The sequence below is a fragment of the Salvelinus alpinus genome, chromosome 5 (assembly GCF_045679555.1).
Source record: "Salvelinus alpinus chromosome 5, SLU_Salpinus.1, whole genome shotgun sequence".
Taxonomy (NCBI): Eukaryota; Metazoa; Chordata; class Actinopteri; order Salmoniformes; family Salmonidae; genus Salvelinus; species Salvelinus alpinus.
This window is the reverse complement of record NC_092090.1, coordinates 73,113,773-73,141,356: the sequence shown is the minus strand read 5'-3', so window position 1 is coordinate 73,141,356 and position 27,584 is coordinate 73,113,773. Positions and strand designations below refer to the sequence as shown.

Below are 27,584 nucleotides of genomic sequence, written 5' to 3'. Positions count from 1 at the left end.
AAATTGCTAAACTTCTCTCCGCCCCATTGTGAAATTAGTAGAATTGCATGAAATTAACTTTAAAACTGAAAATGTTCTCTCAGCTGTCAAGAGGGGGACCACTAAAATGTTTTGCGCGTGACGTGGGGCGGCCCCCAATCATATCTCGCTTAGGGCCCGCAAAAGGCTAGGGCTGGCCCTGCCCATAAGTCTTCAATTGGGTTGAGATCTGGTGAATGAGATGCCATGGCATATGGTTTACATCGTTTTCATGCTCATCAATACATTCAGTGACCACTCTTTCTCTGTGGATGGGTTCATTGTCATCCTATGGGGGTATAGCAGTGGTAGCCAAAATAATGGCCTGTCCAGCATTTTTATACATTTAAAATATATATATATATTTTACGTTTATTTAACTAGGCAAGTCAGTTAAGAACAAATTCTTATTTTCAATGACGGCCTAGGAACAGTGGGTTAACTGCCTTGTTCAGGGGCAGAGCAACATGATCCTAAGCCTGATGGGATGTTAATTGCATAATTAACTTAGGAACCACACCTGTGTGGAAGCATTTGCTTTCAATACACTTTATATCTATAATTGACTCAAGTGCTTCTATTATTTTGGCAGTTGCCAGTATACTGCTCTGGCGTCAACATGCCGAGGAAGATTCTCGCGAGAGAAAATGTTGCGCTATCTACGTAGTTACGTACAATTTTTCTTTCTTTTCCGTACATCTTGCACGACGACAACACACTGACAAGTGAGAGAAGATTTTCAAACTTCGGAGAATTTTCACCAGGGCAGTGGAAACTAGAAACACTGTATTTTAACCAAAAAGCAGTGAAACCTTGGAAAATACAGTTTTCCTTAGATCTACGATATTCTTTGGTCTGCACACGGGGTTTTCAAAGATGAGCTTCCTATTGTAAGTAACGTTTGCTAGTTAGCAAACGCGTTAGCTTTGTTGGGTTGTGCTCGTAGCTAGTTAGCTAATTAGCCAGCTATGCTGTTAGCTATATTCGCATAATTTAGGATTCAGATGAAGACTAGCTAGAAATGCTGTAACCACAGATTATCATAATATTTGTTTAAACTATTGATCATTTTAGGTAACGGTAGCTAGCTTGTGACTGACTAGCCACTGACGTAACGTTCCTAGCTGGGTTGAGAAAAACTCTGCTAATTTAGCCACCTAACATTAGCTAAATAACAACAAGATTGTTATCTAGCTAGCTATGTGTCACATATCAGGGGAACTGATAATTTACTTATTTTTTTACCATGTAGCTAACTAATAAACAAGTCAGTGGCAAGCAATTTATAGACAGCCTGTGTGCCTTCCTGTTTTGTTACAGTCAGCTACTCAGAGGAAAGTGTTAAACAGGAAGGTTCACACAGTATGGTTTCATATCTTGAGTAGTGAGCACATAGCTACCATCTATTCATCACAGTAGCCACAACTTGGAATATCACAGTTGATATTACTCTTTCCCCCTCATCCCTTGATCCAGTGGCAGTCGTTCCTCTAAAACCTTCAAGCCGAAGAAGAACATCCCAGAGGGCTCCCACCAGTATGAGTTGTTGAAGCATGCAGAGGCAACACTGGGGAGTGGGAACCTGAGGCAGGCTGTCATGCTGCCAGAGGGGGAAGATCTCAATGAGTGGATTGCTGTTAATAGTGAGTGAAAGGGGTGATTGAGGGAGGAGAGCACTGGAGATTGAAAGGACACATCTTCTTAATAACAGCCTTCAGGTCCTATAGGCTGTAGCACAGTGTCTATATATGTGGCCTGAGAGGAGATTTGAGTCTGACTATTCAGTCTATGTGGTAATTGCCTCTTTCATATCAAGTACTTTGTCATTGGGAATTTAGTTGCCTGTTCAGTTGTGCTTTTACATGAAATAATATGGGCCTTTGGTCTGCTCTCCGTTTCAGCTGTGGACTTCTTCAATCAGATCAACATGCTCTACGGCACCATTACTGAGTTCTGCACTGAGACCAGCTGCTCTGTGATGTCTGCCGGGCCCAGGTAAGACAGACAATTCAAATGGAAAAGGAAGCTGCACGCTCATCTATCTTTGCTGTGGATTTATTTGACCAATGTTTTGGCTAAAGAACCTTCATCAGGGTAACATACAGACAGACATTTGATACATGTGCCCTCTATTTCAATTCTAGTATTCTCTGAAATTACCTGAAAAGATTGATGAAAATGTTAAACTTTAATATGTTTATTTATCCATAAGCTACTGCTATGGTCAGCCCAGCGCAGACTCTCCCCACATACACATAGAAATGTTTTATTTTGGTCCCTAGTTTTAAACTTTGGTTGAGTGTGTTGGTTTCACTTCATGTTTTTACAATGTAAGTGCAGTACAAAACAAATAGTTTCTGGAGGAGGCTCGTATTCACAAAGCATCTCAGAGGAGTGCTGATCTAATCATGCAAACTTATTCGTTATGATATTAAAGGGGATACTGATCCTAGATCAGCAGTCCTTCTCTGATGTGCTTTGTGAATACTGATTCCTCTGTCAACTGAATCCACTTAAGTACTGTCATTAGTTTAGTGGTATCTAGTTTAGGCACTTCCTACGTTCCTTCCCCGGCTCTATTTTTGGTCTCTAATCAGGGGGAAGAGACCCGTGCCAAATACCTGCCAAAATGGCCATGATCGAGGTCACTGTAGCATTTGACCTAGTCTCATCTGCTCCTTTCCAGCTCCAGAAACTTACTCTAGCATACTCTGTACTAATAATTTATGGTCAATAATTTAAAGTAACTGATTTTAATGCTATAAGTGTGTAATAGGACAACGTTTTGACCCCAACTGGCTCTTGCCAAAGTCTTCTTTAACACTAGAATCCCTGGGCCTCGCGGGACCCCCATTCAAACTAATGAGCAGTCATTCTGGCTGCAACATTCTAACATTGTAATTAATACATTTCATATATTCTATCACAAAATAATAATTTGGTTGTGTATATGAAGGTCTTAAGTAACAACAATTGAATTTTCATTCGTTTGTTACTGTAGACCAGGGGTTCCCACGCTTTTTTTGGCCCACAGCCCATTTTTGATATCTGAAAATTATCGCGACCTCAACTATGTGAGAAAAAAATCTATGACAGTCAATTGCAAGATAGGAATAATGCTAGACTAAATCTCACTACCACTAATGAGATTGGTTTGCTTGATGCATGTCGGGGCGTGGTCGATGGTGCACACGTCATCTCTGCTGTCACATCCAACCTGGATTGATACTGTATTTGGTTTTAATGCAGTCGAGAATCCAGTTTCACGCAGATATGAGCTGGCAAGGGGAGCCTACCATGAATTTATGGTGCTTTCCATACAACTGGGAGGTCAAATCATGACGTCAGTGATCTTTAGGTCGGAGCTCTAGAAAGAGACCCGAGTTGGAATTCTGAATTGGATGACCATTCAAAACGTATTTTCTCAATCTAAACCCATTTTTTTCTGAGTTCCAAGTTGTTTTGAATGCGGCATTAATGCTCAGAGGGAGACGGCAGAGTATTCAGCTGTTCGATCAGACTTACCGGCATGTCAACTGAGCCAGGATCACGGTCAAACGAATTGGGAAGTAGGACCCAAAGTGTTCTTCCAAGCATTGGAGTTGGGCAGTTATCACTGGTGTGGGACACCTACTGATGCTGTTTTCTGTTCTTTTCTTTTCATTACACAGAAAGTCAACCAAGTCTTTTTTTATTTTATCTTTTATATAAACATTTCCTCAATGTGAAAAATCCAATAGTCCCCCTTGATAACAACCAAGCCTTGGTGTGAAATAGAACATTGTCATGCTCTGATCCCATATATCCACTTAGTTTTGAGAACAGGAGTGGGCACAGTGGATGTGGTTTGATGTAGTTTACAGTCCAAGTTACCTGCTGCAGTATTTCTCAAGAGTTTTGTGCTCAGCTCTTTTGCTGCCAGTTGCGCTCGGTGTATCATACAATGAATGTGTCCATATAGCAGAGGGTGATGCATTCATAACTAGAGTGCAGAGGCCTGCCTGCCATAGATGGAGCCCCATCTGTGCAAAATACTACCATTTTGATCCCGAATGAAATCTGTTTTTCGGCAATATAGCCACGCAGAACACTGAACATCCCCTATGTCGTTTCATGCTTGGAAATCGTGAGCCAGAACAATATATCCTCGTGAATAGCATCCCCCGACATGTATAGGGAACAAAAATCAATGCATGGCCGTCTCGGCCCTCACAGCTAACGTCAATTTAGAGAGCAAAAGCTGGGGAGTTTTTGAGTCGTTCAGTCAGAGCATAAATTATTTTACAGTCTTATCTGACAAAGGTATTGATGTGAGTTTCTGTGCCTCTGCCTTGCCACACATTGTTTTCACCATATCAATTGTGGCCCGTAACATCAAAGTCTCTGCAATAGTGTGTGGTTTCATAGCATAGCGGGCCTAGCCACTCATCGTGGGAATTATTCAAGTGCTGCCTTTTCCCATGATCAAAGGGTGCACTCTGGTTGAATTTTGTCTTTTAGATTTGAATTATTTTCATTTAGATTTTTAAGGTTAATAACATTACAGTGATTTTGAGATACAAATACGATATTGTTCAATACATTTTATTTGTGGAGTGCCTTTGGTACAACTATGAAACAGGAAGCATATGTGTTGGAATGCGGTAACAGCTTATTTTTATGACAAAATAAATAAAATACCCCAACCACCAAGATGCACGGTCGAATGATAACATCCGTAGCCTCAACATCATTATAAGCGCCAAGTGTGCGTGATAGTGAAAATCAGCACACAAGCAATAATGGAATTATAATTACTGTGTCGATATGACAGCAGTCAATTGCCATCTTGTGCTTACATGGTGTGCATCTTCACGCAATGGCATCAGTTGGAGCATGTCCATGTCACATAAACAACTCAAGCTGGTGAGTGCGTTGCTGATGTTGATTTTTGCTTGAGATGTAGGGCCCGCTCTCTGTGATGACATTTTGTGCTCCCAATCGGCCCGGAGCATTGTCACCGGCTTGTTCTATCCAAACTGTGCTCTCCCTTCTTCTCTCCCGTTTCACTGTTTTCATTTGGTGGTGGCGCGGGCACCTACTCAATGCGTACCATTCTGGCTTTTTTGCGCCTAGGCCTCGGTGGTGTAGGTTCAGGTTGAGGCTCAGAAGAATAATCATCAGAGATGTCATGATTAATTTCTTCTGCTTTAGCAGGTCTAGTATTAAGCCAAGTGTGACATTGTCCAACAAACAGTGATGTTGAATTGTGCCAAAAACAGAGGAAGTCAGAATTGCATGTTATTAAAATTCCATCTCACCTCCTTCAAGGTATGAATACCACTGGGCTGATGGCACCAACATCAAAAAGCCCATCAAGTGCTCTGCTCCCAAGTACATAGACTACCTGATGACCTGGGTGCAGGATCAGCTGGATGATGAGACACTCTTCCCCTCCAAGATAGGTCAGTTGACATTTCACATTTGTGCAGATGAATTTTAAACCTTCACAACCTTAGCCTAGACCTTTGGCTTTGAGACAATGATAGAACTCCCCTGATCTGTCTCCCCAGGAGTGCCCTTTCCTAAGAACTTCATGTCTGTGGCCAAGACAATTTTGAAGCGCCTGTTCAGAGTCTATGCCCACATCTACCATCAGCATTTTGACTCTGTGATGCAGCTGCAGGAGGAGGCCCACCTCAATACCTCCTTCAAACACTTCATCTTCTTTGTCCAGGTGACACTGCTAATACATTCGAAATATCAAATATTCTCTTTTATTGGTGTTTAGAAATGATTGTCATGATTCTATCACAGGGGTTCTTCATGTTTCCATGGATGTAGTAAATAGTATTATATTCCCATTGATGCATTGCGCAATTATTATTCAGTTAACAGGCGTAATTGTTACTATCCTGTGTAAATATAGCAGGAACCTTGATTTTATGTTCTATCACGGTCACGTATGGTCTTTTACCTTGGTTGTGTGTATGTTTAGGAGTTCAACCTCATTGATCGTCGTGAGCTGGCCCCCCTGCAGGACCTCATTGAGAAGCTGGGCTCCAAGGACAGATAAACTCCTTCCTCCCTCTCTTTTTCCTCCTCCCTCTCTCTATCTTGCTCTCTCTGTGCCTACCACCTCTCTGGGTTTTGATAATTGTCCACTCTTTCACTTTGTGCCTTTTTTCTTTCTCCCTCCATTCATTACCTGTATGTTTTTTTTGTTCTGTTCCAGTTTCTTGCTCTCTCTCTCGTTGTCTGTCCGCATTGTTTCAGAGCTTGTATTGTTAGAGTGAGCTCTATCTAGTCTTTAAGGTAAGATACCAGAGTGTAGTATATAAAAGGTGTATTTTGTAATTTTGGTAAACAAGTTATATAATTGGGACCTACTGACCTGTACTGTGGACCAAGATGTTTAAAGAGTTGAAATGGACACCAGTGTTTCTTTCCTATAAGATTTGGGTCAGTTTAAAGTATATCTATATTCTAAAACAGTTTTACATGCTTTTTAAAATATGTTTTAACTCTCACGTTTTCAGTTGAAGTTTTGGTCAATAATGTACTAGAATACAGTTTTTTGGATCTGTATCTGACACAGTTTTAGATTTGTAGATTTTTTTTTCTTCTCTTAGGGTGAAAGAAGTTGCAAAAGCCAGGGAATGATCAATAAATATTTGCTGTGACACTTGATATACTTGTGAAATAGATAATCCTCCATAGTTCATAAACAATCAGTGATCATATTTGTATGCTTTACTTGACTACTTAGACATTTATAATATATGGTATTTTATGAGAAAGCAATCAAAGTATCAGAGGATACATTTGAAAATGTATATGAAATGTCAAAAATGAAATGTAGTATAATGTGAATATTTTGATCTTACTCATTCTGTCATTTCACTCAAATAGCACAAATGTGCCTCTGATGTTTTAACTGTGTCAAATTCCTTGGATATCTTTGTCCTACATGCTGGTACTTAATTTTAATATCAGTATCAAGTCAAACATTGTTTTATTGTTTATTAAACAATTTTACTTTACTCATGTATGCAAAATGCAATAATAGCAATAGTGCTTGCACCGATACATGACAAGGGTCAATGTACAGGATATTATTTTTTTTAGGTTATATTTTCTGTTATTTGTCTTATCTGAGTGTGACATGTTAATTCACCCAAGTCATTATCTATGTTCAATCTTGGCACACAGGGCTAAAGCAGCAGGGCTGTTTGTTGTGCCACCTTGACACATGCAATTTTGATCACCAAAATGGAATCTTAGGCAATGTAAATACATGTTACACTGCTTATCTCTCTTTTGACCCCCAGTTTGGAAAATACAGAAATATGGTATATATGGTAATATGGTATATGGTAATATGTAGAAATATGGTCTACTAGTCAACATTAAGCAGTTGTGAGATTGGCGTGTCTTTTCAAAACCCCAGCATGTTTGTGATATTCATCTTTCCTAATATGTGCTCATATGTTTGATCTGTCTGGATAAAGTGACCTAATATACCGCCGGTATGTGTACTTAATGATTTTATTGCATTCAACATTGTAATTTTGAATCTGGAGTTAGTCCCTATAGGTAATGAGCTGTTGGGAATAATAAGACCATACACACTCCATATGTTTCTGGAATATATCAGGTGTAGTTTTCTTAATTTTGGGTGGAAAAGATGCGTACTTATGTTTCTTATTTTGATCTCATATGATTTATTTGACAGATTTACTTCATTTTGTCTACCTTTTTCTCCCATATATCCAATGCCATAGATTTGGAGTTCAATTTAATCTTCTTTTTTTTTTTATTGCTGTAAAATTAATTGTAACTTTGAGTAAAGAATTCGAAAAGGGTTAGATTTTTTATATATATATATTTAGATGGTTATAGACCTTTGAGGTAGCCTAATTTGTGGGAAATGAATGTTACAACTGTGAGTCCAATACTCTGCTGTAAATAAGATAATTTACAGTACATTTTGTGAACAAAACTGTGCCTTAGAAAAGAGAAAATAATGTGTCTGAAATTACAGTATTGATGGCACAATAGTTTGATAAACATTAAAAGGAATTTGTGGAGATTGCATGTGTCTGTTTTAAAAGTATTTTAAATGTGTATGAGAGCCTCACAAAACATTTAATTGGTTGCTCAAAGGATCAAAAAGAGTAGGGAAACTAAATTACACCTTTCTTGATAATAACTTTGCCTGGTGTAAGATCGCATCTACTATTTTTAACAACCACTCCCATCCATTATGTCCTAGGCTATTGGTTATTTATATCAACATTCTGTCAATTTAAATGTTTTTCTGAAGACAACATATTCACAAAGACAATATATTAATTTTGTCAAAGTCTTTGCTAGGCAGGACCTTGGGACGTCGGAACTCGGAAGTTATCCCATTGAAGTTTACATTTACAAGGGTTAATGAAGGTTAGGTATGGGTTAAGGATTTAGGATATGGACGTCCCAATGATCAAATGAGAAAATTCCACTCGGGTGATCTCATTGGTCAACTGTCTTTCGATGACTAGCTAATCAGAGTTGTGCGTCAATAGTACTTTCAAGAAACGCTCTCACTTCGCTAGCTAGCACCCTAAAAATGGCTTGCATAAACAAGCTTGGAAAGTAGCTAGCTAGGGTCAAAATCATACAAAGTTAGCAGCAGAAGAGCGTTATTTTCACCCCGGAAGTTTACTCTGACATTTAGCTATTCAAAACGGGGATTTAAAGCCGCCCTCCATATTTAACTAGCGTCTAGAGATACCTAAAGTTACGTTAGCCAAGTACAGTAAACAAACAAGGGACTGAACTCACAGCACAGGTAGCTATGTGACTTTCTCATTTATAGATACCGGTACAATCTGGTAAATCGAAACTACCAGCATCGAACTGAAACAATAGCTACTTACGTTCAATGTTCGCTTGGTCATTGTCAGCCAAATGACGATAGTAGCTAAATGGGAACGTTTTCTAGCTAGTTAACGTTACTATTTATTTTGGGCAGATTGCTAGCTAGCGATAATGTGGGTCGTGGGTCATTGTAACGTTATCTGTACATTCTGTAGCAAACTAACTATAAAAGGCGATATTTGATGCCACATACTTTTTCGGGGGATTGTTTGCCACCAGAGTTTTTCAAATGCCTATTGACAATTTCAACCTATTTTTCTTTCCCTCTTTTTATGTCAATGCAAGCCATGGCAGATGAAAGCACAACGTTCTGTGCCAATTGGTAAGTATGAATATTCAGGGAAGTTGAGGGACAATGTGGATAAATGGACATTAGGGCTCTTAATCTGTCTAATTTTTTCTTTCTCTCCCACTCTCTAGTCAGCATGACATTCCAGAGGCTAATTTCACTACTCATGAGATTCACTGTTGCCGGAACATTGCTCTGTGTGAGGTGTGCCAAGAGCCAGTGCCCCGTTCAGATCTTAAGCAGCACAAGGAGCAGGAGCATATGCAGGTACAGTGCTAAACACGGAGAGGGCGGGAGCAAGGGAGGTGGTTAGGCTAGTCATAAGTTAGCATATTCAAAGCTAGGGAGACAACCCTAAGTTGCTGTACAGTTGTTGCAAAGGAGGCTTCAAACTTTTTCTTTAAATTTCAGGTGAAATGTAAGTGTGGTTTAAAGGTTGAGAAAAGCCATATCGAATCCCACCAGGTATGTGAAACTTGTATCAGGATGGAGACTTCATCTACCTGACATGTGATGGTCATGTATTATACATTACATTATCTGACCTCCTCTCTTTTCCAGAGCTCTGACTGCAATCAGCGGATGGTGCCGTGTCAGTACTGTGACCTGGAGCTGGTTTTCAGTCAGTCTAAGGAGCATGAGGATTATTGTGGTACGCGCACAGAGCCCTGTCCATTCTGCATGTGCAATGTAATGTTGAGGGAGCAGGCTGTCCACCCAGCCTGGTGTGGTAGCCTCACGCCTCCTCAAGAGAGGAACAACAGCCGGGCAAGTCACAGCCCAGCAGAACCCCAGTCCCCAGGAGCCTGGTTTGAAGCATACTCCATCCGTAACCTGTTGAGGGCCAAGGAGGGAGGAGGCCACAAGAACAACAACGCCATTTCATCTGACCGCAGGGCCCTACCACGGCCCCTGGAGGCCAGAGTGCACAACAGCACCCGGGGGCAAGTGGGCCTGGGAGGAAGGGGGGACATTGCCCTGAGGAATACAGACTTCAGCCACTGTACGTCAGCCAATGGCTCATACAACGTGTTCAAGTTTTTCTTGTCCCTTTAAATTATCTAAAAAACATCTATTAGAATTTATATTCTGGTATTGACAAACTTCCCTGGCCTATATTAAATTGGAACATTGCTTAAATGGAATATTTTTTGTGTGATTTGTAAAAACATATTTCACTTGTGGTTTCACCTCCCCAGTGCTGGAACAGGAAGCATCAGTGGTGGGCAACAACAATTACAGCATGGCATCATTGGTATGGCCTGCAGGCCAATCACTGGGAGAGGACTCTGCCAACCTGGACTACCTGCTGGCCCTCAGCCTGCAGAGTGATGGGGACACTGGGGATCTAGGGGGAGGAGAGGGGGCCTTGTGGACGGATGTCTGGGACCACAAACTTGGAAGGATGTCCAACACCGGCTCCCTCATCTCTCCCATCTCTCCCCCGAACAACTACCAACATATCACCACAGGCACCAATACAGACCTTGACCAGACAGGTGAGATACTATACAAAATACCACTTATTGTCCCAGTTTGTTTTCATGTGAGAATTATTTTCTGTTACAGTATGTTGCCCTCCTCTGCCTTTTACATTTTGTTGTTTCCACCCCTTTTTACATTCAACCCTGTGATGTTTCTAAATAAATCTTGTGTTTTCTACTATACCCATTATTCCTCTGCTCTTTTTCTCCTATGTAGACACCATGTTGCCCTGTGAGTTCTGTGAGGATCTGTTTCCTGAAGTGGACCTCATTTTACACCAGGTTAGAAGGATCTTTTGACTCTTAGCCTACAAGTCAGGCTAACTCAGGCTAACTGAGTCTGACGAGACCTGGGAATACATTTCCTTTATAGGCTGCATCAGTTAGTTTTAAACTCAGGCCCTCTCCTCCCCCTTATTTCCTTCCTGTGGATGTTGTTTTTCTTTTGTTCACTCCCTCTGGTCTAATTTCTTAGTTTTCCCTCCTGATAACAGTTCATACTTGGTCACCGTTCATTTTGTGTCCTGCACTTGGTATTAGGATTGGGCGATGTCAACCTTTGTCCTATCGTGATTATGTATGTATAAAACGTGATGTACGATGGTATTTCTCCCTTTTGATTCAGAGGGGTTGTGTTAAATGGGGATAACACCTTTCAGTTGAATGCATTCAGTTGTGCAACTGACTAGGCATCCGCTTTGCCCCCCCCAAAATACATTCTACAAAAATAAAAACCGCTAAGACCACAGTAATGCTATAGCGTGAAATCACATGCTACAACTGGATGAATCAGGAAGAAAGATAATGTTGTTGAAAGCCTTGGCAGAGGCGAAGTGCAGGCAAATCTTTTCTAATATTCCTTTCTGGTAGAACGTGTGTGTCTGTCTCACGCACAATGGAGCAAAGTGACAGTCAACTGATAATGCACAGGCTGTCTTACCTTAGTGTGTTAGGTTATAGTCCATGAGCCGGGGCGTCGGTCGGGCTGACGATGTCTCAGGGATTTCTTTGAAGGTCTATGTCTCTAGAGGTGGACAATGTGTGATAGCAGTGCAGCAATAGTAGCTCTCTTTGTGCTATCACTCTTTCTTTCATCACGCCATCAGATACGTTTTTTCCCATAGGGATTTTACCCTATGACAAACAGTCAGTATACAACAAGCTATTGCTCACTTATACACTTTAGTCATATCATTGTAAAGCTTAGATTCACTGCTATCTATCAGACACATTTTTCAGAACTTTGACCTCTGTTAAATATCATAATGACCTGGTATAAATGGCTTTTAAAAAGCAAACCATGATACATTTTAAACTTTGTTTGACAAGTGGAAATTATGTATATATACACTACCATTCAAAAGTTTGGGGGTCACAGAAATGTCCTAGTTTTTAAAGAAAAACTTTTTTTTTTGTTAATTTAAAATAACATCAAATTGAACAGAAATACAGTGTAGATGTTGTAAATTACTATTGTAGCTGGAAACGGCTGATTTTTTTATGGAATATCTACATAGGCATGCAGAGGCCCATTATCAGCAACCATCACTCCTGTGTTCCAATGGCACGTTGTGTTAGCTAATCCAAGTTTATAATTTTATAAGGCTAATTGATCATTAGAAAACCCTTTTGCAATTATTTTAGCTCAGCTGAAAATTTGTGCTGATTGAAGAAGCAATGAAACTGGCCTTCTTTAGACTAGTTGAGTATCTGGAGCATCGGCATTTGTGGGTTCGATTACAGGCTCAAAATGGCGGGAAACAAATAACTTTCTTCCTAAACTCGTCAGTCTATTCTTGTTCTGAGAAATGAAGGCTATTCCATGTGAGAAATTGGCAAGAAACTGAATATCTCGTACAACGCTGTGTACTACTCCCTTCACAGAACAGCGCAAACTGGCTTTAACCAGAATAGAAAGAGTGCACAACTGAGCAAGAGGACAAGGACAAGCCTTAATTTCTCATCATAGTGATGTAGAATACACAACCATGTGTGCCAGATATATAAAGATTATTCACAGAAATGTGGTAATGTTCCCAAAAAGCTCTCTGAATCACTGATTTCTGAAGATGCTAAGATCAATAATTGCCATATTTAATCTTCAACCATGGTAAATGAATAGGTACATGTGAATAGGCATGGATGTGATCTGATTAAAATGATATACGATGTTATCCAAGTAGTTGTTTTCATTATGAGGACTATACCGTGCATTCGGAAAGTATTCAGACCCCTTCACTTTTTCCACATTTTGTTACGTTACAGCCTTATTCTAATATGGATAAAAAATCTAAAAAATATTAATCAATCTATACACAATACCCCTTAATAACAAACTGAAAACAGTTTTTTTGATATTTTTTCAAATGTATTAAAAATGACAAATACAGACCCTTTACTGTGAAACTCAAAATTGAGCTCCGGCACATCCTGTTTCCATTGATCATCCTTGAGATGTTTCTACAACTTGATTGGAGTCCACCTGTAGTAAATTCAATTGACTGGACATGATTTGGAAAGGCGCACACCAGTCTATATAAGGTCCCACAGTTGACAGTGGATGTCAGAGCCAAAACTAAGCCATGAGGTCGAAGGAATTGTTAGTAGAGCTCCGAGACAGGATTGTGTTGAGGCACAGATCTGAGGAAGGGTACCAAAACATTTCTGCAGCATTGAAGGTCCCCAAGAACAGTGGCCTCCATTCTTAATGTGAAGAAGTTTGGATCCACCAAGACTCTTCCTAGAGCTGGCAGTGCGGCCAAACTGAGCAATTGGGGGAGAAGGGCCTTGGTCAAGGAAGTGACCAAGAACCCGATGGTCACTCTGACAGAGTTAGTCTGTGTAGAAGGTTGTCCTTCTGGAAGGTTCTCCCATCTCTGCAGCACTCCACCAATCAGGCCTTTATGATAGAGTGGCCCGACGGAAGCCACTCAGTAAAAGGCATGTGACAGCCTGCTTGGAGTTTGCCAAAAGGCGCCTACAGGACACTCAGACCATGAGCAACAAGATTCTCTGGTCTAAGGTAACCAAGATTAAACTCTTTGGCCTGAATGCCAAGCGTCACGTCTGGAGGAAACCTGGCACCCCTCATCACCTGGCCAATACCATCCCTACAGTGAAGCATGGTGGTGGTAGCATCATGCTGTGGGGATGTTTTTCAGTGGCAGGATCAAGGCAAAGATGAACGGAGCAAAGTACTGAGATCCTTGATGAAAACCTGCTCCAGAGCACTGAAGACCTCAGACTGGGTCTAAGGTTCACCTTCCCACAGGATAACAACCCTGAGCACACAGCCAAGACAACACAGGAGTGCCTTTGGGACAAGTCTCTGAATGTCCTTGAGTGGCCCAGCCAGAGCCTGGACTTGAACCCGATCAGACATCCTCTGGAGAGAGCTGAAAATTGCTATGCAGTGACACTCCCATCCAACCTGACAGAGCTTGAGATGATCTGCAGAGAAGAATGGGAGGAACTCCCCAAATACAGGTGTGCCAAGCTTGTAGCGTCATACCCAAGAAGACTCAAGGCTGTAATCACTGCCAAATGTGCTTCAACAAAGGTACTGAGTGAAGGTTCTGAATACTTATGTTAATGAACTACATATAATAGTTTGCTGCTCACATCAGGTGAAAACGAATTGGCATTCCAATGGAATTTTACGTTGTAATGTATTTAGCAAGTGTCTAGTACTCTACTACCGTTGCTGCACTGCTATCACACATTTTCCAACTCTATGGACATAAAACAAGTTGTGGGCCCAAGTGAGCCTGAGAACACAAGTTTGGGGGTTTGGCTCATCGACTATTATATATCATGGTCTGGATAGAAGCAAAGTCTACCGTCTTCAGAACTGGATAATTGCTTTGCATCATCCTCTTCTCTTAAGGGAGAATTTACCCAAAATCAAATAACTCCAAAGTGATTTCATACATTGAAACTATTTCAGTGGAGTTTGCCCTCTCTCTCCCTGTAGTGCTGTATTGAAATGGCTGCAAAAACGTATGCTAAGTTTTAAAATCAAGTTATTCTGACAAAAAGTGATTGAATTCAAATGGATTGTGTCTGTTCTAAAACAGATTCTCGGTTTCAGCTATAAGGCCCATGCACCCGAGAGAGAGAAACAATATTTTCTGACTGGACATTTTGCGCCTCCCTGTCTAGCCTACATTCCTCTGTTCTGTAGGCCTATATAACATGTGCTATTTATTGAAATAGGACTAGGTAGATTACTCAATGTCACTTGTGTGCTGCCCTTGCCAGTCAAGTTCAAATAGGACAAACCATCGTTCGTCACATCACGATGTCGTCACCATCGACGATGCCTGTCAATCATCGTCGATAGATGATACTACCGTAATATCACCCAACTCTACTTGGTATCCCACCCCCGCACCTTTTAAATTCACAATTATGTAACGTCGGTAGTTATGGTGGGATGCCACAATATGTAAATGTTTATAACTGTTAGTCATTTTCTATCTGAGGGCTGATTTGATAGGTAATTACCACATGATCCACACTGAGGGTAGGTAGCTAGCCACCTGATCTATCTGGTGAGCAGAAATACATTTTCCCCCTCATGGCTGTTTTTGTCTTTCAGACTGGCTGTAGTCCAGCCTCAGCCTTTGCATCTTTCAGCAAGCGTCCTCCATCTCCACGCTATGATGACAGGATTGCTAGGGGTGCTGTTGGTCTTCTGCACATTCCACCTGACACCCCTAGCTTCCCCACCTTGCCCCGTTCAGTCTCCCCGCTCTCCTACAGTTCACCTGCCAGTCCACTAGAGGGGGACGTGGTCATTCCCTGTGAGTTCTGTGGAGTGGCCTTGGCGGAGGCCGTTGTCTTTCACCACCAGGTAGGCCTATGTTATTTGCTTTGCAAGATGTTGTACTGTAAGAACTAACGATCATATTCAAAGAGTGTATTCCAATAATTTAAAAAAGTCCTTAGTCACAATACAAATGAGGGAGAAAAGTCCTTTTGATGGGTAGAAAATCTGGTAACTTTGCTCCTATACCTGTGTATTAACATTGTAATTACTCAAGTATTGTTATTGCACTAACATGTTGCTCCATAGTAATTTCCTAGTAATCGAGTAGAGCATGACACTTTTTTTACAGGATAAGTGTGACCTCCGACCCTGCTCTGTTCACTCAGTGGATAAGGTCAGCAAAGTGTCCTTTCAGAAACCATCTCTTCCTCCAAAAGAGAGCTGTGGACAGAACTCCCCTGAGGTGCAGAGGAGACTCAAGCACCAATGTAAGACACTGAACCCCATGTTCACCAATGCTCAATAATTTTTAACAAAGTCAATGTTGCTTGGGTTACATCTATCCACCTATGTTTTATTAAACCCTTATTTTACAAGGTAGGTTGATTGAAAACACATTCTCATTTACAGCAACGACATGGGGAATAGTTACAGGGGAAAAGGGGGGAGATGAATAAGCCAATTGGAAGCTGGGGATGATAAGGCGGCTATGATGGTATGAGGGCCAGATTGGGAATTTAGCCAGGACACCGGGGTTAACACCCCTTCTCTTACTATAAATGCCATGGGATCTTTAGTGACCACAGAGAGTCAGGACACCTGTTTAACATCCCATCCAAAAGACTGCACCCTACACAGGGTTATGTCCCCAATTACTGCAATAGGTTATTGGGATATATTTTTTTAGATCATAGGAACGAGTGCCTCCTACTGGCCCTCCAACACCACTTCCAGCAGCATCTGGTCTCCCATATCGGGACCAACTCTGCTTCGCTTCAGACAAGGCAGCAGTGGGATGCAGGGTGGTATGCTGCTGTGTATAATTTGTACATCAAATTCAGAGAGACTGACTCATTTTGTGTGTGTACTCGCTTGCATCTAAAGTGGACTCCTTGAGTGGGCTGGACAGAGAGAGGCCCCCGGTGCGAAGCCCAAACGAATGGCAGAGAGACCACAGTGGGCTGCCCATTACAGGGAAGATCTCAAACTGTGATCCCCAGGTGAAGAACAGACTCCAGCATGGCAGAGAGGCAGATGGGGGCCACTCACTTTTCAGTGAAGGCCACAAATCCAACTCTGCAGCAGCTGTGGGGTAAGAACAATGACATACCTTCCATAATGTAAATTTAACAAACAATTTGTTTTGGTACAAAAACTTAATTTAAAATTGTTTGGATACCTAATATCTGGATTATGTTTTGTGTTACAGAATTAGTGTTAAAAGTTTTCATTAGTATAATATAGTGATGATAATTAAAGGATGTAACGATTAACCAATACACATCGATCCCTGGTTCAAATGTTTAATATATGAGTGTACATGTGGGAGCCCAAACCGATCCAAATTAAGCATTAGGAAAAAATGACTCAAACGTTACAAATCGCCTGTTTACCAATGTGTTTTACTCATATTGTTTTATTCCAAAAATACCTCTTATCTGTTGTGACTGAATTGATGCCGCCTTCAGTTCAGTAGCCTATCGAACTTTTATGCATGTTTTGCATATGACTGTCAGATAACAACTGTGCTCAATGTGCAGGAGACACAGCTGCTCGCGCAAACGAGAGGTGGACCTATCCCCTGTTCTAATATCTGGCACTTCAGCATTCAGATGCTTGTACAATGGCTTTCACAATGTCAAATGATAGGCTTTATTAGTTACAACCTATGTAGTTTGCTGGATCATTGTTACCGAATGCACAGTAGAAAGTTGTTTTACCGGAGTTGTGTAGTCTACCAGAGTGGATGCAACTCACATCCAACTGCTGATTGGGGTTTTAAATAATTCTGATTTTATTTAGATTGTTCAGTTTCACCATAAATCATTTTGGTAGTTTTGCTTTAAACAGTTAGTGTATTTGGTCATTTTTACATGAACATGGTAATTTCATAAAGGACAGCAATCATTTTGCATTCGTTGGTTAAAGCGGTAAAAACGGTCTTAACCATTCGCTTTCAAAAGGGGGGTAAAATCCAAAACTACATTGTTAAATGGCTAAATGAAATGCTAATATCTAAATATAAATTGACATAGTACTAGCTCAGCATTTTCAATCTGTTAAAATGACAAGTTAATCAGTGGGTGATGGTGATCTCAGGTAAAAAATGGGGGGGGGGCCAGACCAAAAGCATACATTTACCCCACCCCTAATCTGATAGTGGGATTGTAGATGCTCAGGCTGCCCATTGGCTCGGCTCAGGTGTCTACACACACTAACAGAGGGCCTCTCAGTTTAGGGAAGTAATCTCAGACAGATCCACCTCCTAATCAAACCGAATTGCACCAAATCATTTCAAACTAAAAAGTAGCGTTCCTGTATCATATTGGAGCCAATGAATCTAGATAGGTGTCGAATCGTTCATGAAAGGAGAGATGCACGTCCCTAATGATAATGCTTCCAAATGAAATTCAATATTTTTCCTCTATCCACCAGACCACCCCTAAGAGAAAATAATGGGGGAAGAAGGAATAAGTTACTAAGGAATGCAGGGCCATCAAAGGTAAACAAACAATCCTTGTTTCTTTAGAGCTTCTATGGGGGTCATCTTTTAAGTAAATTTGAATGTTTTATGTGACCACATTCATTTTTAGGTGCCTAAGAAGCTAAACAAAGAACAGGACGAGGAGTGAGGTCGAGACTGTCGATGGAAAGAGCAGCAGGCAATCACCAAATGCTTTTGTGTGAGCTGTGGTCTGTCACTCTAAAAGTGGTGTTCCTGGCTGACAACATTGAAGACACCTCTGAGGTCTCACCATGCTTAAATTGGTGTTTAACACTGATGCCCAACTGCGCAGCAGATTACGTGGTGCGCAACCAGTGGTTGATGCAATCCAATATAGTTGGCCTGGAACACGACCAGTCTCTTTATTGCCTGTGTGTGGGTCGGTATGTATCAGTCGCTCTACCTTTAAAAAAAAAAGTATAAACAGTCGAACTGACATTTTTGTGATTCCAATATTTTGTTATAACTTTAAGCTTCTTATTGTAATCCTTTCAGTTTTAAACTTTTAATATAAATTGTATAGAATTGAAAACCCACCTTAATATACTCTTGAAAAAACAATGTAAAAAATATTTTGTTTATATGTAAGACATTTTGAAGCGCCACAAAGTAATTGTACTGTTCTCTGAATAATGGAAAATCAATGACAAATAAATGCATTATCTAAGCATTATTTGTATTTCGGACTGCACCTATACGTAAAAAGAAAAATGCTTTGATGTCATCTTCATACTTTTAATAAATCCTAGTATTGATGCATAGGTGCTTGTGGATTACTCTTAATGTAAAATAATGTCCTAAATACAAAGTATTTATTCATCACATGGCCATCCTAGAATTGTAATATGCTAAAATGCTTTGAAACCTACACATATCACATTGGTTACTGCAGTATGACCAGAGAGTGAGATTTGCAGAGATTCAAAATTAGTACTTGGTCAATGGTCCTCTATTTTCCCCACCTGTAAAAGTATAGTTTGCAGACCATTGACATTCATTTCTTCAGTTCAGTGTTGGCTGTATCCCTCATTTAATAGGTTAAACATCATCTGAATTATACTGAACAAAAATATAATATAACATGCAACTATTTCAAAGATTTGAGTGAGTTAGAGTTCATAAGGAAATCAGTCAGTTTAAATAAATTAATTAGGCCCTAATCTATGGATTTCACATGACTGGGAATACAGATATGCACCTGTTGGCCACAGATATCTTAACAAAAAAAAGGGTAGGGGCATGGATCAGAACCAGTCATTATCTGGTGTGACCACCATTTGCCTCATGCAGTACATCTGCTTCGCGTAGTGTTGATCAGGCTGTTGATTGTGGCCTGTGGAATGTTGTCCCACTCTTCAATGGCTGTGCGAAGTTGCTGGAAATTGGTGGGAACTGGAAAACGCTGTCGATCCAGAGGATCCCAAACATACTCTATGGGTGACATGTCTGGTGAGTATGCAGGCCATGGAAGAAGTGGAATTGTGTACAGATCCTTGGGGCCATGCATCACGATGAAACATGAGGTGATGACAGATGAATGGCACGACAATGGGCCTCAGGATCTCGTCACGGTATCTCTCTGCATTCAAATTGACATTGATAAAATGCAATTGTGTTCGTTGTCCGTAGCTTATGCCTGCTAATACCATAACCCCACCTACACGAATGGGCACTGTAGCCTAGTGGTTAGAGCGTTAGGCCAGTAACCAAAAAGCTGTCGTTCTGCCCCTGAGCAAGGCAGTCATTCCACTGTTCCCCGGGCGCCGAAGATGTGGATGTCGATTAAGGCAGCTCCCCGCACCTCTGATTGAGAGGTTGGGTTAAATGCGGAAGACACATTTCAGTTGAAGGCATTGTTGTACAACTGACTAGGTATCCCCCTTTCACACGATGCCAGACACATGGTCTGCGGTTGTGAGGCCGGTTGGACGTAGTGCTAAATTCCCTAAAATGACGGAGGCGGCATATGGTAGATAAATGAACATTCTATTCTCAGGCAACAGCTCTGGTGAACATTTCCACAGTCAGCAAGCCAATTGCACGCTCCCTCAACTTTAGACATCTGAGGCATTGTGCTGTTTAATCAGCTTCTTGATATGCCACACCTGTCAAGTGGATGGATTATTTTGGCAAAGAAATGCTCACTAACAGGGATGTAAATATTTGTGTGTGAAATTTGAGAAATTAGCTTTTAGTGCATATGGATCATTTCTAGGATATTTTAGTTCATCTCATGAAACATGGGACCAACACTTTACATATTGTGTTTATATTTTTGTTCAGTGTAAGTCAAAAGTTAAGCGTTGCCTGCTGGTAGTTCACATATTGTTCACTGGTGGGCAGAGTCTACTCATCTATTTCTGCCATTCAGCACCTGAATGTTTACGAAAGAGGTTCATGAGGTTCACATGATATCTAGCCAACGATTCCATCACGTTTAGGCGAAACAATATTTTCCAAGCCAAATATATTATAGCCTACTTTATTGACCATATCTAGTAGATATTGGATTTCAAAATTATTAGATAATATTTATTAAATACATTGTATCTAATAAAGGAAACATAATGATACTGTTTATCTAAATATTTTTGTCCTCTAGCCCTAGTTTTTTTCAGAACGTAATTACGTTTATTACTTATTGATTGTAATAAATACATATTGACTACCCACGAAGGGCCGCGGTTTTGAATAAGTTATTCAATTGGTCGATGAGTCTTTCAGGGGCGGGGTAGACATCAAATCTAGTGGGATTCCGTATTCAAACTCCTCAAACTCTGGTTCGCTTATTCTAAAAATGTTAGGAGTGAGAGAAAAGTGAAGGAAGCCAGATAGAGTTGAGGTTTTTAAATATGTTTTCCATCTCTAAATCACTCCAATCTTTTTTTATTGACATAATCCAAAAGTTATTTTGAGGCAGGGATTTTCATTGTGATCAGACTCTCATAAATTATTTGTAAAGTTGCTTTGAAGAAACTCCGATTCGAGCAGGTGGAGCATCAATTCGGACTTGGATCTTCTTTTGGGATATAACTGTTTCCAGCATTTCTATGCTACTGGTCTACGTTATTACATTGATAGGTCAGTTATTTGTTTGAAGGACGTTTCCAAAACAAAAGCCTGCTTTTTGTTCGTCGTTGAGTTAGAGCTTTTTACCTTTCACCTGTCATTGTAGCCTAAAGACTGAAAATGTCTGCTGAAAGATATTCAACTTTGGATGAACCGTCGCTTCGGAATCTGGTGAGTATGGTGTGAAATACAAACTGCTTTATTTATCTTGTCTACCTCGGCTCATATAATAACACTTTACTAGAGGCTAATATGAACGTTTTAATTTTTTACACACCTGAGTATAATTGGGCATGGAATCTCAGGTTCTCCCCCAGTACCTATGAAAAGGGAGCCACAATGATTAGCCACAATAGTGGAATCTGCGATTTGCCTTCAAAATAAAAGTCACGCATTAAGTGATGCAAACGGATACAAATAGTGTAATCATGCCGTATTTGGACTAGAATTATAAATTGGAATGTTACATAATTTAAAATGGAATCCAATTCATTTTACAATAAACAGGACTTTGAAGTCACACTGTGGATGTATTAGACTGCATAATTGTATTGGGGGAATAATTACAGTGTCAGAAAGCATTTACACCCGTTTACTTTTTCCACATTTTGTTGTTACAGGCTGAATTTAAAATGGATTACATTTAGATTTTGTGCCACTGGCCTACACACACTACCCCCATACTATGAAAGTGCAATTATGAAAACATTTTTATTAGGTAAGTCACAAGTTGCATGGACACACTGTGTGCAATAATGGTGTTTTAACATGATTTTTGAATAACTACCTCATCTATGTACCACACAAATACAGTAAATTGTAAGGTCCCTCAGTCAAGCAGTGCATTTTAAACACAGATTAATCCACAAAGAAAAGGGAGGTTTTACATTGCCTCGCAAAGAAGGGCACCTATTGGTAAAAAAAAAGAGAGAAAAAAGATTTTGAATATCACTTTGAGCAAGGGGAAGTTAACAATACACCCAGTCACTACAAAGATACATGCGTCCTTCCCAGAGTAAGGAAACCACTCAGGGATTTCACCATGTAGCCAATGGTGACTTTAAAACAGAGTAGCAGGAGAAGAACCTAAAACACAAGGCTGGAGTTTCTGAGTGGCCTAGTTACAGTTTTGACTTAAATCGTCTTGACAATCAACAGCGATACTTGAAAATGGCTGCCTAGCAATGATCAACATCCAACTCGACAGAGCGTGAATCATTTTTAAAAGAATAATGTGCAAATATTGTACAATCCAGGTGTGCAAAGCTCTTACAGACTTAGCCAGAAAGACTTCCACCTGTAATCACTACTAAAGGTGAGTCTAACATGTATTGCCTCAGGGGTGTGAATACTTATGTAAATGAGATTTGTATATTTAATTTGCAATACATTTACAAAAATGTCTAAAAACAAGTTTTCACTTTCGTTATGGAGTATTGTGTGTAGCTGGGTGATAAATTATATTTAATCCATTTTGAATTCACGCTGTAACACAACAAAATGTGGAATAAGTCAAGGGGTATGAATACTTGCTGAAGGCACCGTCTATGCACTGTACAGCCTTACTCCGTTTCATTGACTCACACTCCATAGGTTTCAGCTTACTCGGTGACACCCACAGAACAACTCTGAAGAGTGTACACAAGTATTAGCGTCGTAGCTCTTATTGCAGGACTTTGACACCACGCTAACCAGTCAGCCTATTATATGTATTGAACATTCATATTGGACTGTACTGCTTTACCTATGGAGTGTGCACCAATGACTATATACAGTTGAAGTTTGAATTTTACATACACCTTAGCCAAATACATTTAAACTCAGTTTCACAATTCCTGACATTTAATCCTAGTGAAAATTCCCTGTCTTAGGTCAGTTAGGATCACCACTTTATTTAAAAAATGTGAATTGTCTGAATAATAGTAGAGAGAATGATTTGTTTCAGCTTTTATTTCTTTCATCACATTCCCAGTGGGTCAGAGGTTTACATACACTCAGTTAGTATTTGGTAGCATTGCCTTTAAATTGTTTAACTTGGGTCAAATGTTTCGGGTAGCCTTCCACAAGCTTCCCACAATAAGTTGGGTGAATTTTGTCCCATTCCTCCTGACAGAGCTGGTGTAACTGAGTCAGGTTTGTAGGCCTCCTTGCTTGCACATGCTTTTTCAGTTCTGCCCACAATTCTTTTTATAGGATTGAGGTAAGGGCTTTGTGATGGCCACTCCAATACCTTGACTTTGTTGTCCTTAAGCCATTTTGCCACAACTTTGGAAGTATGCTTGTTCATTGTCCATTTGGAAGACCCATTTGAGACCAAGCTTTAACTTCCTGACTGATGTCTTGATGTTGCTTCAATATATCCACATCATTTTACTTCCTCATGACGCCATCTATTTTGTGAAGTGCACCAGTCCCTCCTGCAGCAAAGCACCCCCACATGATGCTGCCACCCCTGTGCTTCACGGTTGGGATGGTGTTCTTCGGCTTGCAAGCCTCCCCCTGTTTCCTCCAAACATAACAATGGTCATTATAGCCAAACAGTTGTATTTTTGTTTCATCAGACCAGAGGACATTTCTCCAAAAAGTAAGGTCTGTGTCCCCATCTGCAGTTGCAAACCGTAGTCTGGCTTTTTTATGACAGTTTTGGAGCAGTGGCTTCTTCCTTGCTGAGCGGCCTTTCAGGTTATGTCGATATAGGACTCGTTTTACTGTGGATATAGATACTTTTGTACCTGTTTCCTCCAGCATTTTCACAAGGTCCTTTGCTGTTGTTCTGGGATTGATTTGCACTTTTCGCACCAAAGTACGTTCATCTCTAGGAGACAGAACGAGTCTCCTTCCTGAGTGGTATGATGGCTGCGTGGTCCCATGTTGTTTATACTTGGGTACTATTGTTTATACAGATGAACGTGGTACCTTCAGGCGTTTGGAAATTGCTCCCAAGGATGAACCAGACTTGTGGAGGTCTACAATTGTTTTTCCTGAGGTCTTGGCTGATTTTTTCCCCCCCATGATGTCAAGCAAAGAGGCACTGAGTAGGAAGGTAGGCCTTGAAATACATCCACAGGTACCCCTCCAATTGACTACAATGATGGCAATTAGCCTAACCGCAACTTCTAAAGCCATGACAAAGTTTTCTGGAATTTTCCAAGCTATTTAAAGGCACAGTCAACTTAGTGGTACATAAACTTCTGACTCACTGGAATTGTAATATAGTGAATTATAAGTGAAATAATCTGTCTGTAAACAATTGTTGGAAAAGTTACTTGTGTCATGCACAAAGTAGATGTCCTAACCGACTTGCCAAAACTATAGTTTGTTCACAAGAAATTTGTCGAGGGGTTGAAAAATGAGTTTTAATGACTCCAACCTAAGTGTATGTAAACTTCCGACTTCAACTGTATCCCTCGAACTCAACCCTGGACCTCGAAGCCAGTTCCACTCTAATCAGGGACTGATTTAGACTTGGGACACCAGGTGGGTGCAATTTAATTAACAGGTAGAATAGAAAACCAGTAGGATCTGGACCTCGTAGGGTAAGAGTTGAATACCCCTAGTATATATGAATGGACAATGCCATCAATCACGTGACACCAATTATTGCTATGTGAAGACTCAATAGCGCATTGAAACCAAATTAAGTCGGTTTAGTTGGCGTCTCATTGACTCCAGCCACCCAATCCCATAGACTGTTCTCTCTGCTCCGCAAGCGGTACCGGAGCCGCCTGATACCAAGAGGCTCCTGAACAGCTTTCTATCCCCAAGCCACAAGACTGCTAAAAAGCTAACAAAATGTCTAAACTCACGGTCTGCATTGACCCTCTGTTTTTTGCTCTGACCATACATATTTAACCCTACCACTCCAGTATCCCGGCACATTGTAAATATGGTATTGGCATTGTCCCTGTATATAGCTAGCTTACATTCTCATGTTCTTATTTATATTTATTGTGTTTTTGTTCTTCTTTACTTATTTTATTTTTTATAATACTATAAATTACAGTGTTGAGAAATAGCAAGCAAGAATGACATTTCACTGTGCACGTGACAATTGAAACATAACATGCACAGTTTTAGCTACTCCAGGAAGTTACGTTGCAGGCTAGCTAGTATAAGATGGTGCTGCTGTGGATAGCAGCCGTTTTATTCTATTTAAAAAATAAGAATTTACGCTGAGCCTTACTTTTTTTTTGAACATAATGTCCCCGCCATCATTTCCTATGACCAAAAACAGCTTCTGGACATCAGAACAGTGATCACTAACCTCGATTTGGATGACAATTTCTACGAGTCGTCAGCTCTGGACGTTCTGCTTATTCCGGACCAGGCCCTAATACCCAAGACTCTAAAGAGGAAACAACGGCGCAAGAGATGCAAATGAGCCGGCATCCTGATGTGACTATGTTGGCGAGCAAATAAACTGCCTCTACCCACTGTTCTATTGGCGAACGTACCATCATTAGAGGACTAACTGGACGAGCTCTGCTTGAGACTATCCTGTCAACAGGTCCTGAAGAACTGTAATATTCTGTTTTTCTGAGTTGTGGCTGAACAAGGACATGGATAATATACATCCCTGTTTTTTTTTCATGCCTTGTCTAGACCGGACAGAAGCCTCTGGGAGGGGTGTATCTCTTTGTTAACAGCTGGTGCGCAATCTAATGTTAAGGAAGTCTTGAGTTTTTGCTCGCCTAAGTTAGAATACCTCATGATAAGCTGCAGACCATACTATTTACCAAGAATTGTCATATGTTTTTGTAGCTGTCTATTTACCTCGCATGTCAAACTCATTCCACGGAGGGGCGAGCGTTTGCAGGTTTTCGCTCCACCCTTGTACTTGATTGATTGATTGAATTAAGGTTATTAATTAGTAAGGAACTCCCCTCCCCGGGTTGTTTAACCCGCAGACACTCGGCCCTCTGTGAAATTAGTTTGACACCCCTGATTTACCACCACAAATCGATGTTGAGCACACACATTCCTCAATGCACCCCTTGACCCCTTAGGATGCATGTATTTGTAGCAGTTTGAGCTACTGGTTCTAGAGTCTAGACACCCATTTAGAAGTATTTTAGCCAGATTGGTATTGCCTTGCTGAACACTAACAGACAGTACCTTTTTAAAAATCCCAGTTGCGGTAGAGGTGACATGACAGACAATGTTGCTCAACAGGCTTAGTCATAAAAGCTTCCAGACAGAAATGCTGATGGACAGGACACCGAGAGACGGGCCTTAATGGTGTTTACTTAAAGGCCCAGAGCAGTCAGCATTCAGTTTCCTGTGTTTCATATGATATTGTACAACAGCTGATGACACCAACTGTCAAAGTGTGTTATTTGCTGATAATTGCTGGTTAAAAATACAATCTACACAGATTGTATCAGCAGGTTTGCATGGGGGAGAGTTCTGGCTTTTCATGGTGACATCACCATGCGATAAATTGGTTAATAGACCAATAAGAAAGAGTTCCAAACCTCTCTCCCAATAGTTTTCAGCTTTCCCCTCCCCACTCAAACCACCCCGACATTCCTTGCAAATGTCTTGCTTGAAAAAGTGTTTTGCTAAGCCATTTTTGCCAATCTTTTTAAAATGGAAATCTGTTACAGTAAAGTACTTCATTTTTTCCCAGAAAATATGTGATATTGATATAAAAATCGCTGCATTGGGCCTTTAAGAAAACTGCCGTAACATTAGTGTCTTATGCCTCATAACACCTGTCTGTGTGTGATCATTGGAGATGTATTAGGCACCTGGGCCTTATCAGACACTCTTACTCTCTGTATCTCCCACACACATACAACCACACACATACAACCATAAAACCAACTACTGTACACACTTCTACACTTCCACACTCAAGGGTTGTTGTGGACCATTACACCTTGGAATGAGGAAGGTATAACTGCTCTATTTCCAGCATGTATTTGAGGAACACAATATTACATCAGTCATATCAGTATTTAAGTCACAGGTAATAATCCCCCAGTGACATCTGATACTGCTGAAAAAGAGAGAATCCCTGCCTTGTCTAGTGCTGTTCTATGCTGCTATGCTGGTAAAACACTTAACATCTGGCCTAGCTGAGGTCAGTTTGATTAGCTGGCCAGCTATCAGATGGGGCTCAAGTTCTCCTTTTGTGGCAAGAAATAATGCTCAGGGTTGTTATCATTATAGGCCACTTTCCCAAGAATTGGTGTTCCGATACAAACACAGTCTGTCTACACGAAAAAGCAAAAAGGCCATCTTAAAATAACGTTATGATTTGCACTGTTAAAATTGCTCATTTTGGTAGAGGAATGCAAGCTGTTTGTGCAGAGGCGGATA

General features: G+C 40.6%; 3 protein-coding genes and 1 long non-coding RNA gene across 5 annotated transcripts in view; 3 read left to right on the top strand and 1 right to left on the bottom strand.

Moving 5' to 3' along the window:
• The first annotated feature begins 699 nt into the window (after positions 1-699).
• LOC139576746 (MOB kinase activator 1A) lies at positions 700-8,092 on the top strand. Its single transcript, XM_071403160.1, has 6 exons — positions 700-908; positions 1,495-1,661; positions 1,920-2,013; positions 5,329-5,462; positions 5,571-5,734; positions 5,996-8,092. The coding sequence occupies exons 1-6, from the start codon at positions 895-897 to the stop codon at positions 6,071-6,073; spliced, it is 651 nt and encodes a 216-aa protein (XP_071259261.1). The 5' UTR covers positions 700-894; the 3' UTR covers positions 6,074-8,092.
• A 489-nt stretch (positions 8,093-8,581) lies between these two features.
• Positions 8,582-18,952, top strand: LOC139576745 (TRAF-type zinc finger domain-containing protein 1-like). Of its 2 annotated transcripts, XM_071403158.1 has the most exons (12): positions 8,582-8,833; positions 9,208-9,244; positions 9,343-9,478; positions 9,623-9,676; positions 9,773-10,214; positions 10,411-10,710; positions 10,913-10,977; positions 15,296-15,550; positions 15,816-15,954; positions 16,571-16,778; positions 18,122-18,188; positions 18,280-18,952. In XM_071403158.1, the coding sequence occupies exons 2-12, from the start codon at positions 9,210-9,212 to the stop codon at positions 18,316-18,318; spliced, it is 1,740 nt and encodes a 579-aa protein (XP_071259259.1). In that variant the 5' UTR covers positions 8,582-8,833; positions 9,208-9,209; the 3' UTR covers positions 18,319-18,952. The 2 variants fall into 2 exon arrangements, with proteins under 2 accessions (XP_071259259.1, XP_071259260.1); XM_071403159.1 differs by lacking the exon at positions 9,623-9,676 and having other exon boundaries at positions 8,695-8,833.
• A 2,018-nt stretch (positions 18,953-20,970) lies between these two features.
• Positions 20,971-27,584, top strand: part of LOC139576744 (smoothelin-like) — an 83,907-nt gene continuing 77,293 nt past the window's right edge. Inside the window, 1 exon segment of the mRNA XM_071403156.1 lies at positions 20,971-21,431. Within this exon segment, the coding sequence (XP_071259257.1) occupies positions 21,381-21,431 (51 nt within the window). The 5' untranslated portion in view covers positions 20,971-21,380.
• LOC139576747 (uncharacterized) lies at positions 21,463-25,781 on the bottom strand. Its single transcript, XR_011675166.1, has 3 exons — positions 25,715-25,781; positions 25,525-25,605; positions 21,463-21,580 (listed from the first exon to the last, which is right to left on the bottom strand). It is a non-coding gene; the product is annotated as an uncharacterized lncRNA (long non-coding RNA).

Coding starts and splice junctions, on each gene's coding strand:
- LOC139576745 (XM_071403158.1), top strand. CDS start 9,210: ATGGCAGATGAAAGCACAACGTTCTGTGCCAATTG. Junction 9,245..9,342: donor ACAACGTTCTGTGCCAATTG/GTAAGTATGAAT, acceptor CCCACTCTCTAG/TCAGCATGACATTCCAGAGG. Junction 9,677..9,772: donor GCCATATCGAATCCCACCAG/GTATGTGAAACT, acceptor TCTCTTTTCCAG/AGCTCTGACTGCAATCAGCG.
- LOC139576746 (XM_071403160.1), top strand. Junction 1,662..1,919: donor TGAGTGGATTGCTGTTAATA/GTGAGTGAAAGG, acceptor TCTCCGTTTCAG/CTGTGGACTTCTTCAATCAG. Junction 5,463..5,570: donor ACTCTTCCCCTCCAAGATAG/GTCAGTTGACAT, acceptor CTGTCTCCCCAG/GAGTGCCCTTTCCTAAGAAC.